The 26,578-nt window shown below is 52.2% G+C and overlaps 1 protein-coding gene across 18 annotated transcripts in view; it reads right to left on the bottom strand.

Annotated features, from left to right (window-relative positions):
* DENND1A (DENN domain containing 1A) overlaps positions 1–26,578 on the bottom strand; it is a 539,854-nt gene that overhangs the window by 3,849 nt on the left and 509,427 nt on the right. For 12 of the 18 annotated variants that reach the window (XM_049114466.1, XM_025475080.3, XM_025475091.3 and 9 more), the window contains 4 exons: positions 23,845–23,901; positions 16,773–16,861; positions 3,413–3,541; positions 303–561 (listed from right to left, as the gene is read on the bottom strand). In XM_049114466.1, the coding sequence (XP_048970423.1) occupies positions 303–561; positions 3,413–3,541; positions 16,773–16,861; positions 23,845–23,901 (534 nt within the window). Of the gene's footprint in view, positions 1–302; positions 562–3,412; positions 3,542–7,390; positions 7,963–16,772; positions 16,862–23,844; positions 23,902–26,578 lie in introns of those variants that run through there. The other 6 variants (XM_025475075.3, XM_025475085.3, XM_025475086.3 and 3 more) reach the window with 4 other exon arrangements.

Raw genomic sequence — 26,578 nt, 5'->3', positions numbered from 1 at the left:
GGGTCCAAAGAGCTGCCAGAGGGTGGAGGCTGGGGCCCTGGGACAGTGACTCGGAGCACTGGCACTGTCTGATGCACAAATGGAAGTGAGGAGCAGGTTTCCATCGGGTGTGACATTTCTATAGTCATCAGTGGTTGCTGGCCTGCCCGGCAGGGTTTGCAGGCAGAATGACCCCAACCATCGGCTGACCCTGCAGAAGCTGCTGTTTCTCCCTCGATTTCCTTCACTGTCACATGGGGGAACCTGCCTCATGTGTGGAAAGCACCAGCCCTGGCAGGTCCCTGTCCCTGCTGGCATCATACCTGATAGTCAAATGTTCCCGGTTGCTCCCTCAGGTCTTTGGGGGTCCGAAGGTCCTCCAAGCTCTTTGCCTGGCCCAGTGGCTGCAGCGGCACCTCCATGTCCAGGCTGTTGAAGACGTCTTCCAGAAGGTCGATGCTGGCAGCCCGGTCAGGTGGAGCTGGGGCAGGGCCCGTGGGCTCCCGCATTTGCTGCTCTGGACTCTCTGCCTCGTCGCCTTCTGCACTGTCTGATTCCTTGAGCGTCCGATACGGCAGAGGCCTGGGAGGAGGCAGAGCAGGCTGGATTCTCCCGCCCGGAGCCTCCACAGGAGGAGCAAGCAGCCCCCACCCCAGGAACTCCTGGGCTTTGAGGAGTTCCCCCCAGGAGCTCTGGGGACAGGAGAGTGTCTTGGGGTCCCGGTGAATGCTGGGGTCTGGGCAGTGGCACTCGCACTGGGGGATCCACTGAGGTCCCCTGAAAACCACAGGACCCACCAACTAACTGGCCAGTGGGCTCACAGGCCACCCTGACAAGGCATGAGGAACGGGACATGCCTGAAGCGGGGCAGAGTGCAGCCTCTGCACTCCCACTTCCTGGTGGCTCCCAGGGGCCTGGGCTGGGGAGGTTTCCTCAGGGCAAGTGCCCAGGGTGGCTCTGGACCCTCGGGGGGACCCACTGGGGCCTCAGACTGTGCTCCTGTTCTAGCTCTGGTATTACCCTTTCTTGCTATGGGACCTCGGAAAGCCTCTTAACCTCTCTGAACCTCAACCTCTTCCCCCATTCCAGAGTGCGCCTCCCTTGCAGGTGGTGGTGGTGATTACGTGACTAAAGCTATCACAGTGCTTGGCACACAACAGGCACACACAGGCTGTTCACAGCATTCTGTATGTCTGACCCAGGCATGGGTGACAAAAGCTTCCTCTTACTTTACTTTCTCACAAGCCTCAACCCCGGGGCGCCACTGGGTTTGTGGAGAATGGTGCCTGGATCAGCCTTGGCTTGAGTCAGGGCCAGGTTCTGTCCCCGTGTCCCAGCAGAACCAGCAGATTGCTCCCGTAAAGTGGGGGGCGGGGGGAGGGTGCCACCTGCTGGTCCTACAGGCCCCCTTGCAGGAACCAGGGCTGGGAATGCATAGCCGAAGGGAGGGCTCAGTCCTCTACAAGGACTCCATCAGCCTTTGGTATCTCGCTGGAGTTCAGAGAGGCTAAGCAACTCACCCTATGTCACAAAGCAAAAAGTACCAATGGACACCGAGTATGAGAGACTTCAAAAGTTTCCACTCACTCTAAGCCATCTGACCAAGGAAACCAAGTTTGAACACAATGAAGGGGGGATAAGGAAAAGTCAGTGTGCTCCTTACGCTTAAGGAAGGAAATGTATTCTTTAAAAAAAAATCATTGCATTTTTAAATTTTGACTTAGAGTGGGCCAGTTCCCTCCCTCTTTTTTTTTTTTTTTTGCTTTTCCTGTGTAATTTATTTTTATTTATTTAACTCCAGCATAGTTAACATGTGGGCCACTTCCTTTTTAATCACACAGACACACAAAAGCCTATACTTTTCATAGTTCATGGCTGAGGGAGTGAGCACTAGTCACTATTTAAATAGTTAAGGCATCAATGAATTAAAAAATAATGAGGAGACCCACTGGACTCTGGTGGGGAGACCCTGGATGTCACCGAGGCAGAGTGCTTTTACCTGCAAGGTGATTTTGAGTCGATATATTTCTTATTCCAATGGTTCTTATCTTTATTTTATTTTATTTTAAAAAATATTTTATTTATTTATTCATGAGAGACTCACAGAGAGAGAGAGGCAGAGACACAGGCAGAGGGAGAAGCAGGCTCCATGAAGGGAGCCCGATGCGGGACTCCATCCTGGGACTGCGGGATTACGTCCTGAGCCAAAGGCAGATGCTCAACTGCTGAGCCACCCAGGCATCCCGGTTCTATCTTTATTTTGACTAATAGTAGAAATAATGATTGATACGTTAGGCCAATGGTATGATTAACGTTAGGCCAAACAGATACTACTGCTTAGGACAAAGTTAACTTAAAGTTTTAACAGAACATTTTTAAAGAAAAAGATTTAATGTGCAGAAAAGATGGCATGTGAAGGAGATTGACTTGCCAGGGTCACTGGTGGGCTGGAAGCAGAAAGGGCCAGAATCCTCCTACCCCTGGGGGGCAATGAGAGAAGCAGAGCTGGTGGGTTTTATCTGGAGTTCTTAGGAACCCAGAGGCCTGGCTGGAGGGAAGGGAACTGAGAGGGGGAATGGAGGGAAGGACCTCCTCTTCTAGAAGATGGGTTTAATAGCTCACTCCCTAGAGGGTGGGTGGGCTCCGCGGGTGAAGGGCAGCTGTCTTCCCTTAAAGGCTCCCATTAAAAACACTACAGCTTTGTTAACTGACACAGACAGAAGCTGTCCCTTTGCTCAATCCCAGCCCCAGAGAACCTGTGGAGATGAGAACTGAGGAAGGAAGAGAAACTGCCAAAGCTTAATGCCAGGGAGTGGGGAGTGGGGTGGCCGGGTTGTGGGTGGATCTTCCTTTCAGTTAGTGTGAGGCTCAGGCTATAAACAATAACAACAACAATAATAAAAAATCACCTCACAGTCAGGCAGGTTGGTAAAACATTTGGATCTATCAGCAATTACATGCTCGCTTCAGCAGCACATATACTAAAATTGGATCTATCAGCAATCATACACACTCCATATCAGTACTTTTTTTTTTTTTTAAACTTAAAATCTGACCCTCCATCTGCATAGCTTTGGGAGCTTCTCTCAATAAGAGGAGGCCTGGGCATCGACACCCAGTCGGGTTAACAGTCAAGTGCACTGTCCTGGGTAAGGGACCGGGACTCATGCCTCCTTTGCACACCTGCAGGCCCCACTGCTCCCGTCCCCTCACTCCTCACCACAGAGCCTGCGGGGCTGGTACAATGTGGGTCCTGGGCAGAGGCACACAGGGGGGCACTCACCCCTCAAGCTGGCATGGGGGCACCAGGAGGCAGCAGCTCCAGATGGCCCTCCCTACACACAGGGGGCAAACAGCTCCGGCCCCCCACCCCCATGCGGCCCAGGAGTGTCACCAAGCCGAACTCAAAGAAATGGAAGAAGGAAGGAGAGACCATTCAAAGGGGGCGGAGAAGAAAAAGCTTTCAGTGAAGCCAGAGCTCGGGCCCTCTTCCCGCTGGCATTCATCGTCAGAGGAGTCTTCGGACAGGAAGACCGCATAGTGTCGCAAGGGCTTTACCAGGCTGGGGCAGAGGAAGACAAGAGAGAAGAGGCAGTTAGGAGGCACCCTTGGAACTCCATGTGGTGGGCCGGGGGAGTGGGGGGCCTCTGGGCTCAGCGCCTGGCCCTGGCGTCCCCCTGCCAACCAGAGGCAGAGGCTCCCTGGAGAAGGCCAGAGGGCCTGGGAGGCTGGGAGGGCCCCAAGGTGAGGAAGCTGGTCCCCAACAGGAAAGAAACCGAGAGTCTGCCACAGGTGTCAAGAGCCTTAAACACATGATCCAGTCGCCTATGACCTCACAGCTCTATTTCCATTTAGATAACCCTAAATGTAGCAAAGAATGATGCACGAAGATGTTCGTCACCACTGTTTGTAATATTAAAATATGGCACATCCTAAATTTCCAGCAGTGGGAGGCTATGAATTATAGTACACTTGGCTGAATATTAGCCACCCGTTAACTATGATGTTTATGAAAGAGCAAAATCTCAACACCAGGATGCAGAATTGCAATTATACTACATTCTCTCTCACCTATTTATGGGAAAAGGCAGAGAAAAAAGACTGGAAAGGGATATGCCTGCGTGTTGACAAAAGCTAGAAGAATCAGGGGTAACACCCCTCCCCCTCTTTATCTTTCTGTGTCTTCTACACTTTCTACAATGTGCATATCTGCTTCAATAATCAGGAAAACATAAAAATAGAAAGTTAGGGAAGAAAGTGAGCCATGTGGAGGGGCTCGGGCTAGAAGGCCCTCTTCTGATTAGCGGCTGGTCTCAGGAGTCTCTCTCACATGCCTCTTCAGAGAGTCTTTTTCATCTGTGATGTGGAAATTAAATATTCATTGTTATAAAAAATACATCTCCCTTGTCAGCCACCTGTGAGCTCTACCTCTATAAACACAAACACTACGCAGCCCCGAGAAGGTCCGCGCGGCCGCTATGAATTATACACTGGCCAGGGCCCATGAGCAGAGAGGGGAGCTGGACTGGCTGAGCTTGGGTCACCCCGGCACCCCCAGCCGCTGCTCGGCCTGCACGCCTGCACGCTGGGTTGGGCATGCTCCAAGGACCCCTGGGGGCGGTGGTGAAGCTCAGGAGAGGGGGTGCCCAAGGTGGGGCAGTCTCCTCTCTCAGAGCAGATTTCTTTCTCTGCTGAGGCAATTCCTTCTGGGTTTCATTTCATCAAAGGGCACCATGTCCGAAGGAGTGAATGGGAACCACGCTGGGGGTGCTGAGGGAGCGGGAGAGCGGCCTGCGCCGTGATCTGCCATCACTGGTGCGAAGCCAGCTATTGCCAAGAATATGCTATTCTTTCAAAAGTAGAACCAGGGCTGGCTCCCAGAGCTGCGGAGCCCCCAGGCACTTGCACACCTAGATCCTTCCGCCTGGTTGTTATCCCTGGAGACTAGGCAGGCCGAGAGCTTTGTCCTCATACTGAAGGCTCGGAGAGGGGAGGCCATTTGCCCAGGGTTGCACACAGGGGGTGGTGGGTGACTGGGCTCCTCTCTTTGCCTGGGCCGCCCGTCTGGATGTTAGGGACTTGGCCCTTCCTGGGTCAGAGAGGGCACTGGCTTAGGTGGACTTAGGTGCCATCTCTCCTGGACTCAGGAGAGAGGGCAGGAAGGTCTGACTCACAGAAATGAGGCCACCCGGCTCCTGCCACACCCCCTGGGACACAACACAAGGTGCAGCAGAGGGGCCACTCCACGCAGCCACTGGAATCCTGTTGTGAATCACAAACCCAACCGTGCCATCATCCTGCTTATCTGTCATTATCCTGCGAATCTGAATAGCAATTTCCAGGCAGTTGGTCGTGTGGTGAGCAAACCCATTAGGAGTCAGGAATAATAATGTGCAGACATTTACAGAATGATTTCATCAATTGCTTAAAAGTTAGGGGGATGTACTCACTTGCTGGCACCGGACTGCTCTCCTGGGCAGGAGAGGAGGTGAGGAGGTGAGGAGGGGTGGACAGGTACCCTGCCCTCCCCCTCCACTCTGGGGAGCATGTAGAATATGCCGGGCAGGGCTGAGGGCTGCAGAATGGCAGTGCCAAGCCCAAGCTCCGTGTAGGGCAAACACTGTGCTGTACGCTGGGCCTGTCCACCTCTGCACCTCCTCCTCACCTCCCCTGCACACCTTGCAGACCTCCCTGTCGTCTTTGCCTGGTGCACTCACTGCTCTTCAGTCTTGACGGCTCGGCTCAACTGGCACTCTAGAAAGCTTTTCTGGAATTCCCAGCTAGTGTTTCTCCTAGGTGGAGTTAGCTTCCCCAAGGGCTGTGTGTCATAGCACTTCATCAATATCATTGAACCTTTTGCAATTCTGTTTCTGAGTTGAGCTCCTCCAGGGCAGGGGCCTGGCTCATTCTTCTCTTTGTCCCCCCCCACCTGGGGCATGGCATTAGTGCAATGGAGGTTTATGAGCAGGAATGGAAGTCAGTGTACTGGGGAGACGAGGCAGCCCCCACCCATCTCACCTATATTTCTGGAGCACCAGCATGGCACCTGTCCCTTTCGTCAGCTTGTGGCTCCGGTATAAGTGTTCCCTGAGGTCCCCATCTGTCCCCTAAAATGCTGAGACCATAGAATGGGACCACATTTGGGGGTGAGGGTGTTAGGTGTAGAGGAGCAGGCAGGAGTGTCTTGGAAAGATGTTTAAGATCATATCCACTGTGCCAGGGGCTTTATGTAGGTGATTTCTACCCTTCCCAATAGGCTAGCAAGAAGGCTTCACTGCACTGACTCTACAGGTGACGGGCCTGTCACTAGTCCGTCCATCCACCCGTCCGTCCATCCACACACCCAACCACAAGGTACTTCACGAGTACTTGCTGTGAGCAGACCCAGTGCTGGGTGAGCCCTGGGAAATCACTGTGGGGAAGAGAGATGTGACACAAGGCCTGGCTAGGAAGTGACAGGCAGGGATTCCAGGCCGGGGCCCTCACTTTCTCATCAGCCAGGCTGGTGGTAGATGTGTATGAGGGGGACGTGAATTTCTGCTTGTGTCAAACCGCATGAAGCTCTTTGGTGTCCCTTGAATCCGCCCTGAATGCCCTTCCAGCAGCCATCCAAGTACGCTCTCCTCCTCTGGCTTTGACAAGACAGGGATCACAGCTTGGCACGTTAGCTGAATGCCACTAAACTTGCCAGGAACGTCTGGATTCATGTAAGAGCAAAGAACCTTTGTGCTGCTGGACTGGGCCTTGGCTTCATCAAACTAGGCTGCTGCGGTTCACAGCCCTGTCAAATCCAGTGCCTGGCCACCCTGGTGTGATTGCGGAGTGGGCTTGGGGGGGTCAGAGGAGGGCCAGAGAACCTCAGCTCCTGGGTCACAAACCACTTTCCCTCCAGTGAGCTCTCCCAGCTGAGCTGGCTGGGCACTGGCTTCAACGGGAGGCCCAGTACCTGCTGAACACACTGCCCGTCTCTTGAGAATAACAGAGAACCCTGCCAGGCGGTTTGGTCAGATCAGGCTTTGGGCCACATGGATAATGAGGATATACTAGCGGTACTCACAAGTGTTGGGCTAAACGCTGCCCGTACCGTTTCTCATCAATTCCTTATCACACCTCACTTTGCTGACAGAGGAGCCAAGGCTCGGAGAGGGGTATTCACTTGGCCAGTGTCACGCAGCAGCTACAGGCAGAGGTAGGAACCTGGATCTGTCTGACTCTAAACCATGTTGTGATCCTGCCTCTTGAGCTCCGTGGATCTGAAACAATGAAATAGGTGGGCGGGTACGCCCCCTTCTACTTTTAATAAAAAGGGAGATTTCGAAATAAACTTATTTAAATTCAGCTGCTCATGTCCTCCTATGAAACATACAGTCAGATATTTGTCAGAGATAAAGGATGAATCGCTGAAAATGTCCAGGTTTAAATTTTTTATTAGCTTAAGGCAGAATATGAGAAAAAAAAAGTGCACCTCTTCCCTCATTAACCCAATTCAGCGACTACCCTGCAGTCTGCCACCCACCACTTGCCTGGATTTTATTACACACAAAGAGCTGTCTGTGAAAAGGCAGGTCGTGGTGAACTTGGCTACCCAGCGAGGGCTGCCAGAGTCTTGGCGAGGAAGAAAGGCCCGCCGTCCATCACCATTCAGGCCCCATCGTCTTCCACGGTTGCTCCTGCCTCTGCCCACCTCATCTCGGCTCAGAGTTCCCATGCAGATGACTTCCCGAACCCTCTCTAATGTTTGGTTTAATGTGTCGCCGGTTAGCGCGTGCATGTGACAGTGGTGACAGGCGCGGCTGTTCCTTTTTAAATACCATGTCACAGATACGGCGTCAGGAAGCAGGGACGTGCTCTGTGGCTCTCTGCCGTGCCGGGATCGCATGGGCTTATTTTTTAATGAGGAAGATCTGCATCTCGAGAGTTTTTTTCATGTGTCACATTGCGTGGACAAATCAGCAGCACGTCACGCCGGCCCAAAATGAAATGCTGACAAATGTAGATATTTCAAATTTAATTGACATTTAAATGTACTTGAGATAAAGAAGGGGAAAAAAATCAGCAAGGACTTGGTCTCCAGAGGTAACGAGGGGAGCTGGTGATCATTTTTAAAGGATCATTTCACTCCAGCACAAAGGATCTTTACTTTGTAAATGTCTTGGCCGCTCTAGCATTCTTGGATTACGAGGCTCCTGATGGGCTGATGACGGGGGGACGGGCCCCAGGACAGGGCCAGGTCCTGCCTGCCCAGTGGATGCCAGTCTGTCCAGCTTTGCACCATCCCCCACTTCCCGGCCAGATGACCTCGTGAAAGTCATTTTACCTCCCTGCACCTAATTTCTTTTCTTTTTTTTTTTAAGATTTTATTTATTTATTAATAGAGATGCAGAAAGAGAGAGAGAGAGAGAGAGAAACAGGCAGAGACACAGGCAGAGGGAGAGGCAGGCTCCATGCAACAAGCCCGGGTCTCCAGGATCACACCCCGGGCTGCAGGCGGCGCTAAACCGCTGCGCCACCGGGGCTGCCCTGCACCTAATTTCTTATCTGTAAAATGGGGATTCTACAGCCTTTCTGACAGTGTTATCACAAAGTCGAATGGAATTATTCATAAAGGGCTTTGCCTAATGCCCAGCACACAGTACATATTCAATTACTATCCATACACCACATTCACCTGCTGACAAGTAGATTCTGGGCATTTCCATCCTGTGCAGGATCTTCTCTAGGTATTCAAGGATGAATATAAGTTGGTTCCTGCCTTCAAAAACCCTCCGGCCCTCCAGTTGGGCCTGCCACAGCACATCAGAACTACCTGGGAGAACCACCTGGGGACCTGGTCACACCATCTCTCCATCACCACAACACAGGGCCAGGACTCCAGACCACATCTGAGCATGTACATTGGTTAAAACAATACAACAAAGCTCCAAAGCAAGTCAGAATGGTCTTTGGGGGAAACCAGCTTGGTACAAGACCCAAGTTTCAAGCTCTGAAACTGCACTGTGTATGGCTGGGACCATTCTCAGGGAGATAGAACTGGACACAGATACAGAACCCGTGGGACACTGGATCTTTCCACTCAGTTGTATGCATCTACTTTAAAACAAGAAGAGAGAGGATCACTGCTGTAATGAGTCATGATCACCGATGAGAGACTGTTCTTCCTGTCAAGTGAGCTGGTCTTGTGGGAACAGGTCGATGTGAGATCAGGTTTTTCTCACCCCATGGGGGACTTGCTCTGCCAGAGGGCAGTGGTGGGGGTCTGCACGGCTCTCGGGAGGTGTGGGAACCGGGCGTTCAATCGTGAGTAGGGAGGAGGCTGCAGGATGGCTTGGCATGTCTCTGGGAGGAGTGGGCACAGGGGTCTTGACGTCAGGGTAGGAGGGTCAAGAAAAGAGGCTATGAGGGACCAGGTGGTGGAGGGTCTTGAATCTGCACAAGGACTGAGGCAACAGGAGTGTGAGGGGGTGATATGGGGGGAGGGTGCGGCTGCGGAGGCAGAAGGGGGTCTTACTGGCTTGGCCCCATCTCTCTCTCAGGTTGGCTGTGCCCTTTGCCTTTCCGATCTTCATTAGTCTGCCTATTTGACTATTTATCAACCTTATGCTCATTCATTCATTCCTTCTTTCAAAAAGTCACTAGTGTCAGCTTCACATGTCCACACCCATGCCCCAGACATCCTGAGAAGTCCTTCCCAGGCCCACTGGGTGGGCGCTCTCACAGATAGAGAGGTCTAAACACAGAACATGGGCTTCACCCCACTTTCCCACTTTCTAGGCTCATTGGAAGAGGGAAGAGGGGGATGGGAACACCTTCCACGCTTTTCCTACCCAGAAGAGAAATTGTGTAGATTGTGAAGAACTGCCCCTCACCTGAAGATGGCCTTTGCCTGCCAGGAGTCTGAGTCTTTGGTGGGGACCATGGGAGCAGAGGTGGAGGGCAAGGTGTCTGCTGAGAGAGCAGTGGATGTGGGTGTGGGACCCTGCAGACCCAGGTGTACATTCTTGACCCAAGGCAGATCATTCCAGCTGTTAGAGCCTTGATTCCTTCATGGCTGGACAGGCTAACACGCTTGCACTGTGAATACTTCTGGGGAGTGGGGGAGGTTAACCAAGGTGACACACTGGCAGTGCTGGGCCTGGAACAGCTGCTGAGAAATGGCAGCAAGGCGCCTGGAAGAGGGAACGGCTCAGGTGAGGTGGCAAAGTTTTCAGAGGAGGCTGACACCGGCAAGTCTTGAGGGTGGGGCGCCTTTTCTCAGGGCATGCTGAAGGCCTGGTTTCTCAGCTGGCACTAACTCCTGTTGTGACAGCTCCTGGGAGATGTCCTTCCCTCCGAGTGGCAGGCACAAATGGCTGGGGATGAGGGAGACCTGTGTTTTCCTGGGCTGCTGCACATCCCTGGAGACTCCTTGGCAGTTCCTGCTTTTCCAGTCTGGGCTCAGACTCCATGTCTGGCTCCTGGTGTGGCTTTGTCTCCAGGGCCCAAAACCCCCTGTTGGGAGTGGGGATGGGGGCCGGAGTGGGGTCGGGGGCCGGAGTGGGGTCAGGGGCCTCTCACATTGCTAATTGGGTTTGGGACCTTCTGCTGTTTGGACTCTTAGCTGCTCAGGGAGTGGGTCCTTGCAGGCTGCCAGTAGGTAGTACCCAGACAGCTGTCTCTACCCCTGGGGCCCTGGGCCCAGCTGGCATCTTGGAGACTTGCTCCTGGGGCTGATGACTCAGTTTCTGACTCTGATGGCCCAGGCAAGGGGAGGCGCTGGTAGCCTCACAATCACATCCCAATCACACCTGGCACATAGTAGGTGCTCTTTACACATCTGTGGTTACTTGACACCCCTCCCCCATCTCCAGGGTGCTGGGCTATGTTTCAGCCTGCCTTCAGTGATTCCCTTGTTTGTTCATTCAGTAAACATCCCGAGCGGAGGTCTGGCCTAGATCTGATCCAGGAGTTGGAGTCAAAGCTGAAGGGCACATGGTGGGCCGGGCCTCGAAGCACTCTCTGGCTCCTGGGGTGTATGTGTGCGAGAGCACCTGTGTGTGATACATGGCAGGTCAGCACTGTATAGGGGGAAGCCAGGGGATTGTGGGCGTGGGGAAGGGAGGAGAGGGGAGGGTGCAGCTCATGGGGAGGCAGCAGGGTGAGCACCAGATGGCTGATAGTGTTGCTGCAGGAGGGGAGACTGATGTACCCTGCCAGCCTGAGTGTGAGTGTGGCTCCTGTGGGGAGCTTCCTGAATTTCACTCTTTGGGATGTGAACAGGCATTGTGTTGCAAGGAAGAGGGCAAAGAGTCTTGCCCAGGGTCTCTGGCTGGCAGCTGGTGGGCAGGATGCTGACCCAGCTCTGTTGGGTGCCAGAGCTCTACCCCTGCCTGTTGTGATCCAGGGCCAGCACCAGGGAGGCTGTGCCCAGCCCAGCTCTTGAGGAGGTGGAGGGAGCAGCACATCATTGTTTGCCAGAGCATGAGTGCAACTGGCCTGAGGAGATTGGCCTGAGGAGATACAATTGCAGTGTTCTGAGACCTCTCTTTGGGCAGAGCTCTCACTAAATGCTTCTGGCAGCTTCTTCTGATCTTATTTTAATCCTCTGGGGCTTTGGGTGCTGGGGTCACATGGTGCAATTTGGATGATGAGACTCTGTCATCCCTAAGTGGTGTGGGCTGGCAGTTTGGTGCACAGACGGTCTTTGTGCAGCCAGTGCAACCTGCAGAATTTCTCCTTGGTCAGAAGGATTTCTCATGCATGTTCCCCTAGGTCCCCCAGACCCAGATTGGCAGGGAGTCCAGAGTTTTGGCAGGAGTGTAAAGTGGTACAAATCTTTTAGCAAGTTGTTTAGCAATATGGAGCAGAAATCTGCCCCTAGTACGGGGCAGTGACAACCTCTCAGGGTCTCAGCTACTTCTATAAAATCAAGCTAATGATACCCACTCCCTCAGATTTCTTGCAAGGATTAAATGAAATGGTGATTGTAAAGTGCTTAGCAGGCAGTTCTTGGCTACTGGTAGTTGTTAATCATTCCATTCCTTACAATGATGTCAAATGAGAAAAGCTTTAAGACCAAGGGTATTTATTCTGGCATTTCATGTTAGTGAATGCCTAGAACAATCTATAAATCTACTACGAGGGGTGTGGTGACATGGACCAGGCATGTACACAAAATAGGATCTTGCCATAGTTGTGAACGGGGGTTTTGAGGACGTGGGGCAAGTCCACAGGATGGAATATTGCAAGGAAGCTGCGGTTCTGCAAAATATATATATAGGACAAACACCAGAGGGGAATTGCAGAAATGCCAGTAAGCAGTGAGGTTCAGAATGAACTTGTCTCTTCCCAAGCTTCCCGATTATAAGGTTGTTGGGTTACTTTTACAGACAAATGAAATTGTTTCGAAAAGAGGAGATTTTGTACAAATCTGGCCAGCGAGGTGAGCAGGGCAATGGCTTGTGGGCCCTTGGTGCCTGAATCTGGAGCACTCCTACTTAGTACCTCAAAACATCATATAAACAGCCCGTGGCCCATCGGGACTCCCATGAGGGTGTTTGGGGGCTCACCAGCTGGAGGGGAGACAGAGGCGTACACTCGAGCGTTCGGGCTCTGCAGCTGGCCAGCACTGGGTGCATCCCCGAGCTACACTGACTGCCAGCCTCTTGGCTATTAAGACTCAGAAGACAGCCCTGCCTTTCTGGGCTGTTGTAACAACCAAGTTGGAGGCTGTCTGTAACCACGTCCGGTCTGTACCCTCTGCCACTCTGTGAGGGCTACTGCCCAGTCCCCACTGCAGGGAACAAATGATGGGCAGCCTGGTAGAGAGGGGCGCCTGGGGACCAGCAGGTGAGCAGTACTGAGCACAGGGCTGCCTTCTAGAGTTTGCTGTCGGCTCCTTCTAAGCATCACATTTGATGGGAAATTCTCTTACACCTGGTAGGCCAAGGGGAAAATACGTTGGGGCCTGACAGCCACACACACTACAGCTGAAATGACCTTTAACGGGTGGGAGGTGTGAACCTCGCCATGACCCCCCCCCCGCTGTCTCCACTATCCCCATCATTCAGAGTAGCTCATGGTCACACTTAGGTTCTCAACAAAAAGCCTGGATGGTCTGGAAGAGGGGTGAGGCCTGTGTCAGGCCTACCGCTTTCTAGCTCAGACCTTGGGCTAGTTGTATTAGCAAGTCCCCCTCTGAGCCTCAGTTTCTCTGTTAGGTGGGAAAGCCACCATCTACCCTTCACAATCTCATAGGATGTTGTCGATGTTGCTTGTTTTTCCTGCCCTAAGGTAGAAACACTCAGGCACCAGGGGACACTTTCTTTGCCAGGAGGAGGTCTGATCAGCTCCAGTTCCCAACCTCAAGGAACCAGAGAAGAAGGGTGGTGTGTGGAGCAAGCCATCCTAGGAAACAGGGCTCAGAACCATCTCCCTAAGCAAAGCCAAACTGACCAGGGACCCCTGTGGGCAGCAGAGTGTCACTGAGAGAATGAAATCAAGCAGCATCTGGAGTCCTGGCCCTGCCACCTTCTAACTGGATGACCTGGGAACACTGGTCAAATATATTTTCTGAGCCCAAGTTCCCATTTGGTGAAAGAGACAAACACCAGCCGAAGAGGGCCCAGAACACAAGAGGGGCTCGACTGTACTTGCTGTTAGGTGGCCCCGGACCTCCAGCCCATGCTGCCTGACCCCTCCTCGCCCTAGTTCTCACCCTGGGGAATCTGCAGGGCATTTCAGCAGCCCGCTCGGAATAATAATGCAAGTAGCTAGTACTTCTTGAGGAGAAATAGTCACTGAATATTAATTAGCTAGTGTAAGCTGAAAAACACAGGGAATGGCTTCCCCAGAAAGCTTTCTGAAGTGTTTTTTCAATTGTCATCAGATGGTTTTAAGGGGTGAGGACATCCGCCTTTGTTTTGGAAAGGACAGCTGACAGTGGAGAAGTTTTGTTTTGGGGAGAAAGCAAGTCAAAAAGAGTCAGAATGCAGGGGTGCTTCTCTTTAAAGGCTTCCTCTTAAAAATCCCAAATAGCTCACACCTGGTTGGTTTTTAAAGCTATCTGCGGAATGAATGGCTGCATGAACGGACAGATGGACATCATCTGGAAAGGAAGAACTGGATCCAGCAGAGGGGCCGGCCACAGAGCTGGCAGCCGATGCTACTGGGCCTTGATGAATTCCAGACGTCAAGCGGCCGCGTGAGGCCACAGAGACTGTCTTATTGTTAATCAGCTCCATCCTGCTGTCCACAAAGTTAATTATTTAATGTGCTTTTTGGAAGTGAGAGTTGGGGTGAGAAGTCGGGAGGGCGGAACCCCTCCCTATACTTCAAAGATCTTGTATCTCTTTCTGCTGTCCAAACCCCCTAAATTGCCAATGTACTTTGATATTCCCAGCGGGGACAAAGATCCGTGAGTCCAGAAAATCCAGGCCAGATTAAAGGGCCAGGCACGGAGTCCATGTGCCCCACACGGAACCACCCGCAACAAAGGCCCATTAGGATCTGGCTCCTGCCTGCCGGCTTGTCTTCTCGTGTCTCCCAACACAATGCTGACAGATTGGTGGAGCTGGTTTCTTTCCCCCAGAACAATATTTTATGAGGAGTCTGTTTTATTAAAATAGTTTCCGCTGGATGCTTCCTGTGTTTCAAGAACTTGGTCTTGCCAGCTGGAGCTGATGACAGTTGAGAAAAACACATCCAAGTGCTGTTGTGACATGGCATTTGGAAGTGGAGGAGCACTACGGGTGGTGGGGGGGTGGGCAGCATGTGAGGAGATGTAGGAAAATGCCCCAGTTGCACCAGACATGTCACTGGTATTACGGGAGAACAGCGACCCCCCGCCCCATTAAAAACTGTGAACAGAAACTCTTAGAATAATATCCCAAAATGTACTTCTTTATCACCTGGAGGGCTGGAGCTCCTGAGCTCTGAGCTATGGCCACAGAGAAGCTGTCATTTGTTTTCTATCACTGCCAGTTTACCAACCCACTAAACTAGCTCCCATGTTCCCACTGGTTTGTCTCAACCCCAAATGTTTCCTGAATAGAAATCTAAAACGAGGCATATCGCAAAAAGAAATGAAAAGTGATATGGGCACAATTCTGCTAACAGCCAGGATGACAGGATTAGCAGGCACGGGCTTTTTGGCATGTACTGAAGGGGCATCCCCTATCACTGGGACGGGAGAGTGATGGCGTAAATAAACACAATTAGGAATTCCAACCTCTAATCAGTGACCTGGACACAATGTGGGAAATGCTTTTCAGTAAAACATGGGAGTGTCGCTGATCTGGGATGCTCTTGTGCAATACAAGGAGGTTCTGGGTTTGCATTTCAATATCCACAGGCCCATGGCCCTGTATCCCAGTACAGTGTCTAAAAGCTTTAGCCCAGTTTTAAAGACAAGTAACTGATTTCATCCTTCCCTAAAGAAAAATCTTTAGGTTCTGAGGAGCTCTGAAGCTACACAGCATTTTCTCCACAAGGGGGCAATCATAATCCATGCCAGTCATGGCCAGAGCCGTAGTCCTTAATATTCCCACTGTCCTATTGTGCAGAGGCTAAGTTATACCTACAACCAACTTCAGAAATCCTCTCTTCCAAATTTTGCATAACCAAGCATCTTTCAAGACATGTGTGCATGAACACACGCACACGCACACCCACACACACAGTCTCCCCATAGCTTTCTGGGCAAGGTTTAAGTAGGCCGAGGTAGGCTGGTTCGGAAACAACACAGTGGGATCAAGTGCCGCTTGATATCCTAGAGGAGCTGAAGTGTACCGCAGCCCGGGATAGGCCACAGCTTGGTATGTCACAACTGTTTCTTCCTTTCGGCTCCTTTTCTGGCTAGAGCCTGCCATTTCCCTTAGCTTCTTTCCCTGACCACTCTTCTGAAAGTAGAGCAGACAGGAGGAGAGCATTCCTCTCATCACCCAAGGGACCTCAGGGTTCCTGGGGAAGCTGGTTTGGTTCCCCTAACAAACCTGAGACCGAGATGATTTCGTGTACTTTTTCAAAGCCTCCCAGGAAGCCAGTGTGTAGCTGCCGAGCTGTCTGGGCAGAGCCCCAGAGCTATGGGCCTTGGGGACAAAGGGAGGCCCTCCAGACGGTTCTGGACTTGGGGCTGCGTGCAGCTCTAAGTCTCACACCGCTTGGACAGCTCCATCTCTAGGTGTTGCTCTTCCATTTACCTCATTAGTTACCTCCTTGATCCCGCATCTCTCCTGCATGTGACTCTGAGCAGGGCCCTATGCTAGCTTCCGGGTAGAACACCCAGCGCCTGCTCACAGAGCTCTGGGCCTGACAGGAAGTGGGAAAGCCAAGCCCTAATAAAATAAATAAATGCCACGGCACAGGGGAGCAAAGGTACCGGTGGGGGTGGGACAGTGGGTAAGGACAGTTCTGGGTATAAATCCAAGTCCTAGAGACCCCAAGCACCCCAGGCTTAGGAGAGTGGTGGCCTTTGTTAAATATATAAATGGTCTCCTTGACCAGGGTCCTTGCTCCTCCCTGCGGACCCAGGCTGGGACCCTTCTTCTGAGTCTATTGGAATCCACTTTGGGTTTCACCACGCAAAACCCAGCCCAGATGCCTGGCTCCCTGGCCTCTGGGCTTCCTGCTGGTGTGACAACTGCTAGCAAGAGCCAACATAAAAGATCAAGCCCAGCTCCCCGACTACCTCTTTGTTGAAACACCCACTTGGGGCTCCAGGAAGCCTTTCAAAGGCCAGGGTTGCAGCAAGCACCCCACAAAGGCCTGGCCCCCCGGGCTCTGGCAGACAGAAGGAAGGGAAGCAGAGGGGCACTCACTGCTCAGGGCTGGAGACAGAAGTCCTCCGGCCTTCCACCGTGATGTTGCTCTTCGGTCTCTTCACGACATGTGGACGGGGAGGGCGCACCTAGAATGGGTACAGGGGGAAGTCCCCAGGGAGTCAGTTGGAAAAGCCATACAGGAAAGCCATACAGATCTGCAGATCTACATAAGCAGCCCCCAAATAAATGTGGAGGCATGGGCATGGTACAGGCTACAAAAGCTCTGCTTATTGTGAGAATATTGCCCCTGAATTTGCAGCAGACACGTGACCTGGAATTCCGTGGCCTACTCAAATGGCAAAGGTCCTCTTGAAGAGCTTGCAAGTAGGGGACAGCATCATGTGAGTTTTGGCAGGGCTGCCACGGGAGCTCAACGAGACAATGTCCATATGGGACCCAGAACACAGAGGCCCTCATTTATGATAAGTCCCCAGTTGCCTTCTTCTAGAACCCTGCAACTGGTTTGGCAGAACAAAAAGGTTTCACTTGGACTTTATTTCTAGGGTGCATGTGCTTATTTCATTCTTTTTAGCAACTGAATTACAGGATGCTTATTTTCCTGAGTAGGATGGGGGAATAAAGCAAATGACAGCATTAAAGAGTGCCAATAAAAATCATCTTTCTGTTGCCCAGGCCTTCCTGGGCAGACCTCCCAGGTGGGCTCAGCCTGGATACACATACCCCATGGAGCTCCTGCATACACACGGACCCAGTGTGAGGGTCAGTGGTGGGTGTACTTGACAGTGAAGTATACAACTTCCTAATCCACAGCTGGCCTGCAGCGATGTTTTTTTCCCCCCTGATCTGTTCCCTCTGAAAGCCAAGAAGGGGGCCCACAGGAAAAAGATACCTCCCCCTCCCCCCCAAGGGCTTATGATGTGAGATAGGCTAAAAATTTCTAGGTGTCCTTAGAAGGATACTTGTCTGGTCTAATCAACATTACATGCCTTAAAATTTGGCACCATCATCTCTGAGCATTTCCAACCCCAGAGAGGGACTGGAAAGAGCTAAACTGAGAAAGTCTGGCCATGACTTCTGTTGCCAATAAATATGCCTGGACATTCCAGTGCAGGGGGCTTGCTCTGTCTCTGCAGATGAGGGACCAAAGTAGATGAAATGCCACCATCGCTGAGGTTCTCAGACAAGACAGGGAAGGAGAGCACACACATGCTCCAGTTACTGCCAGCCCTCGCCCCTGAAGCCCCTGCCCCACCCCCCAGCAACTTGTGGGCGACACAGCACAGTGGCTGAGGAATACAGATTACAGAAGTTGGCTGCACAAAAGGCAAGTCTTTACAGAGTCTCATCAAGTTCTCAGGTCTCCACACATCTGCTCTAACCAAAGTTTTTCCTGTGGAATGGCCAGGCTGATCCCAGCCTTGTTTGGCAAATCAGAGATGCAGTAGCAGCCCAATGCATTCCACCAAACTTGTGGTCTTCTTGCACGACGCTCCTCTGAATAAACATCCAATGAGATGGTGTAGGGCAAGTGCCAGCAAGGAGTCTGGCACATACTGGGCCTTCTCTGTGACCTTATTGATAACAAAAGGAAGACGGGGATGTGGTATCTCTGATTAGAAGATGCCATCTAAGATGGCCTGACCCTTGCCTAGTAACCTGCTCAGTGCCTGGCCTTACAGCTGTCACCCAGCAGGACTTTTAGGAACAAATGAAACGTGGCTGCTTAGAATCTAAGAAGTGCCCGAAAGTGTTGCCATTATCAACAGTGTCGTTGTAACAGCGCCTGCTACAAAGCACACATCCGGTCACCATTGCTGAGTGAATGGATGGCTAGATCGCCGGCCAGACCCCTCTCCCTGTCGCGGCTGCTCACCAGGGTCGCCGGGTTGGAACGCTCCCCCAGGCTTTTCACCACAAATGCAGAGGTGCAGGGTGGGTTGACAGAGCAGCTCTGCCCTGCCCTGGAGGTCCTGGGGTGGGGGTTTCAGGGAAGGTCAGATATTAAGGCCTGTCAGCCTGTCCCTGCACACGGCTGCTCCTCGCTACAATAAAGGCGGCTGAGGAATGTGAACTTGTGGCTGAAATGGGGGGGATTAAGTTTGTGGCAACTTCAACTGAACTTGCAACGTGGTGAAACATGGAGAAAAAGAACAACAGAGCTAATTAGACGAGCTGAGCTGTCAGAGTGCCGCCGAATGGCTCAGCGCCAGCAAACAAAAGGAATGGGCTGGCAATCAGCAGGATCGATGGGGGAGACTGCTTCATTAGGGATGATAACGCAGAGCAGGGGGAGGCCTGGGGGAGGGGGGCAGGGGGCAGGGGGCCGGGGGGCAGGGAGGCGCGACACACCCAGAGACAGTCAGTCACCTGCACAGCTACAGACACGCCCGGAGTCACACACACCTGGCTGCTGTGGACAAAGCCAGGCACCAAATGATGCAGACAATCACCCCGAGACACTCACAGAGACCTCAAGGCGCCGACATTCACGCAGTCTCACAAACACACTCACTGAGGCACACGCAGGAGTCCAAGGTACATGCACGAATCACACACACGCGCGCGCGCACACACACACACACACACACACACACACACACACACGGCTGCAGACGGTCAGCTAAAGCCGCAACCAGGCTCCGGCACACACGCAGACAAAATGGTTTAATGAAGCCCGAATCACAGGACGGTGCCGACAACTGGCCCGTCACATTTCAGCAAATCACACCCATCTTTTGGGGGCGCTTAAGAGGGGTGGGGCCTGGGGCTAGGGGAGAAACCGCCCGCACACACAACGACTAGCCCCAGCAGTGCTGGGATCCCAGCAGCACCAGGGGAGAAAATGCTAAACAGGGATTTTGAGCTCTGTTCAAGGGGGACTTGCGAGGAAAGTTGGGAAACCAGCCAATCCCCCACTGGATTTAAAACCTGAGAAATCTAAGTCGGCAGGGTTAAATGTGTATTGAATACAAAAGCACCGAGTACATTTGATTTTAATGGTGAGCAAGAAATAATAAATACAGGGCTTATAAAGCACTTCACATGCGGCCGACCACAGCCTGCCTCTCCCCTGTGCGCCCCAACCCAGTCCCCTTAGTCCACCAGACACTGGCAAGGCTTTCTTCTGCTCTTTTCTTTTTCTTCTTTTTGAAAAGAAAATCTAAATCCTTTGGTAACATCTAAACTCCAGCCACAGGTGCCGGGCTACAAAGCTCCTTCCAGAAAGGCTGAATGGCTACCCCCATGTTCCTGCCACCCTGGGCCAACAGCCCCAATCCTGCCCAGACGTTTGTGGCTAAGTACCCAATAAAGCCCAGCTGGGGGCCAGAGGCTCCTGACACAAGCGCTGGTCAGGCCATTCTTTTCAAGGCCCTTGAGGGATCCCATGCCCCACATCCCCCGGATTCATCCCTAGTGGACGGTGGTGCCCACTGGAAAGGTTGACATGAGCGGACTCAGGGTTAACACACTCGGGGGCACAGGGCACTGCTCAGCCCAGAGAGCACACACCTTCCAGGACTCCCAAGTTAGTCCCATAGTGACCCTGCTTGGCAGATGGCGTTTGGGGTGACAGGAGTAGGGTATATGTGCTACTTTGTGCCAGGGACCGTGTAGGCACTACACACATGTGACTCCACTACTCACCAGGCAGTGTTACTAAACCCATTTCACAGATGATGAAATTGAGACTCAGAGAAATCAAATGTCTTGTTCAGAGTCATACATGCTAACCTGTGTTTCAAATCAGGGCAGGCCTCTCTGACTTGCAAGCCCAGGAAAACCAGTTCTGCTAGGCACTCTGCCTCATGAATGCACCATAACCCAGGGCAGGTACAGCACCAAGTACCAGGCTGGTAGCCTCCTGCACCAGTGTGGTGACACAGGCAAATGCTACTTGGGCTTTTCTCAAGGCCATGTCTGCCTTCCCAAGTACTCAGCTGCCAGTGGGTGTGGCTGGGCCTCCCCTGGTCTGCACAAGTCCCCACAATGGTGAGAAAACGCGGTGAGTCCACTTAGCTGCCTCCAATACCTGAGTTTTTGCAAGGTGAACAATCCTGCCCCAGATCATGTTTTGCAAGAGGGCCCCTGCCTGCCTTGACCCTAGGTCTCTACATGAAATTCTGAGAGCAACCCCTTGGCTTAAGGAGGGACAGGCCTGGGCTCCAAGGCCAGATTGGCCTCTTATCTCTGTGGTCTTGGCTGTAAGCTGGGGAAATAGCCTCTGCCTCCTCTGGGCTACTTACTGTAGGGACAAAGGAGACCATAATTATGTAAGTGCCCAGCACAGTTCTAGGCGCAGAAAAGGTTCCCAGTAAATGTTAATTCTCTTCACCTCTGTGTCCTTGCCAAGCCCCAATACTGCCCTAGAGATTCCATAGGAAGCCTAGCTGGTTGCTAATTACTATTATTATTATTATTATTATTTAAGATTTTATTTATTTATTCATGAGAGGCAGAGAGAGAGAGAGAGAGAGAGAGGCAGAGACTCAGGCAGAGGGAGAAGCAGGCTCCATGCAGGGAGCCCGATGTGGGACTCGATCCTGGGACCCCAGGACCACACCCTGGGCCAAAGGCAGGAGCTAAACCACTGAGCCACCCAGGGATCCCCTAATTACAATTATTGTTATTATTTATTTTTTTAAAAGCTAAAGTTTTTTTAAATTATTATTTTTAAAGATTTTATTTATTTTGATACAGTGCGTGTATGACTGTGAGTGGGGGAGGTGCAGAGGAAGAGAGAGAATCTCAAGGAGACTCCCCACAGAGCATGGAGGCAGATGCAGGGCTCGATCTCACAACCCTGAGATCAAGACTTGAGTTGAAATCAAGAGTCAGATGCTGGGCAGCCCCGGTGGTGCAGTGGTTTAGCGCCGCCTGCAGCCCAGGGCATGATCCTGGAGACCCTGGATCGAGTCCCACATCAGGCTCTCTGTATGATGCCTGCTTCTCCCTCTGCCTGTGTCTCTGCCTCTCTCCCTGTCTCTATGAATAAATAAATAAAATCTTTAAAAAAAAAAAAAAGAGTCAGATGCTTAACCGAATGAGCCACACGGGTGCCCCTCCCCCACCTTTCTTTAAAAAAAATTTATTTTGAGAGGAAAATTATTTTTTTTTAGAGAGAGGGAGAAAGGAGGTAAGGAGGGAGAGGGAGAGAGACAGAGAATCTAAAGCAGGCTCCGTGCCCAGCACAAAGCCCTATGTGGGGGCTCAATCTCACAACTCTGAGGTGATGACCAGAGCTGAGATCAAGAGGTGGACACCTTAACTGACTGAGCCACCAGGTGCCCTACTGCCCCAGTATTTTATACAACAGACTCCATGGAAATGCAGATAGAGGGTCCTGGGAGCTCAGGATGCTGGAAAGACCACGGGTTCTCACGTCCGATGACTCCTATCTGCACTTGAGGGACTTGAGTGAAGTTACCAAGCATTAGTTTTCTTGTCTCTAAAATGGGTGGAGACGATGCTTACTTCATAGAGTTACTATGAGACCCGGCGGGGATGACTTGCTCACTATAAAGGGTCCCGGGCAAATGACAGTCACTCAGAAATAGAGTCATTCCTTCGAGGTTGTAAGGTTTAAAAACTCATTGAGAAGAGTAAGCAGCACTGCCGTGTGCCAGGCACCGTCTTTGGTGCTTTACACGGGTCACCTCCGTTCCCTCTGTCAAAGGCTCTGGGTGAGGACACGCTGGAGAGAGGCGAGGCTCAGAGCTTCGGTACTCGCCCACGTCACACAGCCCTGGTCCGCAAGCCTAGCCCTGCCTACTTCCGCAAATTAGCACGCTCAGGCCTCTACTGAAGCTCTCACTAATTCACACAAGGTTGAGCCCAGAAGGGACCTCCTGTCCCACAAAGCCATTTCTTCCTGCCGTGCCTGCCTTCCACTGACAGTGAGCAGAAACACCCAGCAGCCCTCCACAGCCGTGCTGATCAGGTTTGGCCTAACCATGGTTTGACTGGGTCCGGCAGGGATCTGTCTGTGGCGGCAACTGTAGGTGAAGGTATCTGAATCCTTGCCAACCTCCCCTGCCCTCCAACTCCCACACACAGGAGGGAAGGAAAGGAAAACAGTGCCACAGAATTTTCTAGCATCCACACAGAGGGCAGCCACCCAATCGATGCTGGGCATGGGCACTGTGGGGCCAGGCCACCTGTGCCCTTCGGTGGCCACGTGTCACAGGATGGATGCGGACTTGTGCATTGGTAAAGGGGAAGGGCAGGGATCGGGACCTGAGTTTGCGGGAACGCTGATCAAGGCTGGACGGGAACCTGACCCCTTTTGCTGGGCTGTAGGAGCTGTGGTTGCTTTGAACAAGACAGAGAAATTCTCCTCTCGATAAAAAGCCCTCACCAAATGGTCCTGGCAAGTCTCCCACTTTCAAGGATCCTGTTACAGTGGTTATGCCTTGGCATGAACGAGAGCTGACTTTCCAAGGAAAACGGGGCCCCATACCCCATATTTTTCCATGGCATCTGTCCCAAAAAACCTCAGATGAGTCTCTCTGCCTTGCCCGCCCCATTCCCAGGTATTGCGGGGGTGGGGGTGGGGGGGTGGGGGATGTCGCATGTCGTCCTGCTTTTTTTATGCCCTGACTTGGCACCTCACTGGGGCAAGTGGAGTTCCACACGAGGCCTGCCTCTGCCAGAGCCAGCCTAAGGTTCTCTGGGTGTAGCCTTTGCCCTCGCCAAGGGACATCAAATGCTTTTCCAAACCCAGATCTGGTGGGAACGAGACCCCTGCTGCCAGGCTTCTGCTTCCTTTGTGAGGGAGAAGCTGCTGGAGCTAGACTTCAAAGCTCACTGGCCAGAACCGGACTCAATCTAGGAGACGTGCTCAAAGGATGCACACACGGCAAACACACCACACAGTGGTTTGTGGCTACCTACAGCTCTGACCTGCAAGTCGCCAAACCAGTCCAGGAAAAGGAGAGAGAAGCCCAGAAAATGCAAGTTCGGGTTCATGCCACGCAGAGAGGGAAGCTGGAAAACCCAATTCCCGGTTTTGTTTTGCCAGGCAGCTTAGTTCAAACTCCTGAGGTTTAGTGAGGCGGGGAGGGTGGTTCAGGCAGTGTTAGGTGGGAGGGCACAACCACCGGCTACTCACGGGCTTCGAGCGCTGTATCTTGGGAGGTGGCAGGCGAGTAGGACGGAGTCTTTGTGGCTGCGTTAAAGTGAAACTTAAAACATCAGTACATGTGGAGGTGGTTTAATGCATCTTACACACATGGCGCACAAGAGGAAACACTCAGTTACCCAAGCTGGAAACCCGAGGAACGTCCTCGATGCCTCCCGCTCTCTCACCCCCATGTCAACTGGGCACTGGGTCCTGCACGTGAGTTTCTGAGGCCTGGATCACCGTAATCACCTCCCAGCAGGGTTTCCGCCTGGCTCTTCTCCAGCCAGCCTCCACACAGGTCGGGGTAAGCTTCTAAGACACAACGTGGCCCTTTGCACCCCAGCCTCCAGACCTCTGCTGTCCTGTCTCCCTGGGTGACCGTGCAACAAGGCTACAAGGCTCTGGGCTGGCCTTCCAAGTCGTCCAAGACCTGGGCTCTTGTGCCCCACACAGACCCCTCCTAACCTTCATCCTTGCTCACCTGGGCAGACCCTCAAATGGCCCCCGGCTCTCAGGCCTTGTTTTCTTGCCTGCCCCTCAAGGCGGCATGACTTCCCTTGTCCCAACCTGCCTGGCAAATGTCTACTTGTTATTCAAGATAGTGGGTCAGATGCTGCCTGCAGTGCTCCCACTGAACGGTGCTTCCCGCTATGAGGGACTCGTCACCCCGTGTCTCCCTCTCACTGGCTCCCTGCACTTTCAAGTGTTCATTTCCTTGGGGGACTCATCCTTGTTCCTTGGAAAAAAATTTCTGCAAAATAAATGATGAACAAATAAAACTACACAAAACGCTTGGCTTTTGAAATCAGGATTTGAATAAAACACCAACAGAGCACAGGCTTCTTGGCTCTATCCTCCAACCCTTTATTTTGGAAAGTCAAGCTTTGTCCTTTCAACGGCCTGCCCACATCAATACCCTGGTGGGGCAGATGGTGAGGCAGAGTAAGGAAGTAAGTACCCGTGCTAGACCAAGACCCCGGACCTTCCATAAACCCCGAGAGGCTTCTGGTTGGTTCCTCCCCATTCAGCCACACTGTCCACAAAAGTATATTATCTGACAAAGTCTAGACCCTTACTGCCCACTTCAGCAGCCAATGGTCACATGTGGTGAGTTCGTAGTAAGACGTGCTGTAGGCATAAATACACACTGGATTTCAGAGACTTAGTTTGAAACAAGTATGTAAAACATCTGAACAATTTTTTATATTGATTCCATGCTGGAATGAAAATATTTAGGCTATTTGGTTAAATAAGTATTATTAAAATGAATTTCGGGACCCCTGGGTGGCTCAGCGGTTTAGCGCCTGCCTTCGGCCCAGGGCATGATCCTAGAGACCCGGGATCGAGTCCCACGTCGGGCTCCCCGCATGGAGCCTGCTTCTCCCTCTGCCTGTGTCTCTGCCTCTCTCTCTCTCTCTCTCCCTCTGTATCTCATGAATAAATAAATAAAATCTTTAATAAAATAAAATAAAATGAATTTCATGTCTCTTTTTTACCTTTTTAATGTAGTGACCAAAACATTTTGAATTCCACATGTAATTTGCGTGTGAGGCTCCTGCCGTTTCTCTTGGACGGGGCTTTAGAGCCTCACTTGGTTGGAGTGATTGTTTAGATACCAGACATACTTTGGAACTCACTCTCGGTGCCCAACTCCTGGAGAGGAGGAGCCATATCTCATCTCAGGCGTCCCTGGATGCCTGGTGTCTAGCACAGGGGCAGGCAGGGTGGCCTAAGGGGAGAGTTGGCAGAAGGACTTGGTAGAGGATTGGGTGCTCCTCATAGCACACCCGGGACATGTGTGGATGGAGGTACACCAGGCAGGGGGGTGGCCTCTAGGGTCCTGTGCTGTTAGTTGGCAGTGTGGGCCAAACCATGCTCAAAGATCTGCCTTCAGTTGGAGGCCACCTGGGGAGTGGCGATGCCATTCAATGAGATAAGCACGGCAACCCACGGAACCCTATTTCCTCTCCTTCAGGTTTACAGGGTAAGTATGGGGCAAAAAGGAATGGAGCCCCCCAGTGCCACACTGCTCAGTGGGGGAAAGTAAAAGGACGGGGAGAGGGGATCCGCCTATACTGTGCACAGGCTGCTGCCTCATCCATGCCTCCCTCCCCCTGCACCGTCACACAACGCCCCTCCTTCATTTGTTTCTGGCCACTCTCTGCTGGGTGACCCGTTCTCCAACCCACAGTCCTCACGGCTCATCGCCTCTGAGCAAGCTATTTCCAGCTCTGCTGGTGGGGGTGGTGGAGCACTCAGGGGGCGGCCGCTGGGGTCAGATAGTCTGGGACTGAATCTCAGCTCCCCCAACCCTTTGGATTTCTACAGGCCCGGAATTTAACCATCTGAGCCTTCTGTTCCTCATCTGCAAACGTAGGTAACAGCCGCCCCCACCCCCACCCAAGGGGGCTGCCACGATGATTCAGTGAGACCATGTGGGCCACGATCTTCCCAGAGTGTCAGGAGACATTAGCAATGATCACTGTTAGCAGGCTCCCTTCTCCAGCCTCTCCCCTCCCCATCCATCTCCACGCTTGCTCCAGAGCGGACTTAATACACGCCCAGTTGTGTCACTCGCCAGCTTAAGTCATCTCAGTGGAAGGCCAGCATCTCCTAGTGCATCCTGAGAGACGCATTGTGTGAAGGAAGAAAAGGGGGTTCCCCAGCCTGACGAGTCTGGGAAATGCTGTCTACTGCTTCACTCCTTTTGGAGATTCACAAT

The sequence above is a fragment of the Canis lupus genome, chromosome 9 (assembly GCF_003254725.2).
Source record: "Canis lupus dingo isolate Sandy chromosome 9, ASM325472v2, whole genome shotgun sequence".
Taxonomy (NCBI): Eukaryota; Metazoa; Chordata; class Mammalia; order Carnivora; family Canidae; genus Canis; species Canis lupus.
Note: the sequence above shows the minus strand (reverse complement) of the source record. Positions and strands in the feature narration are given on the sequence as shown.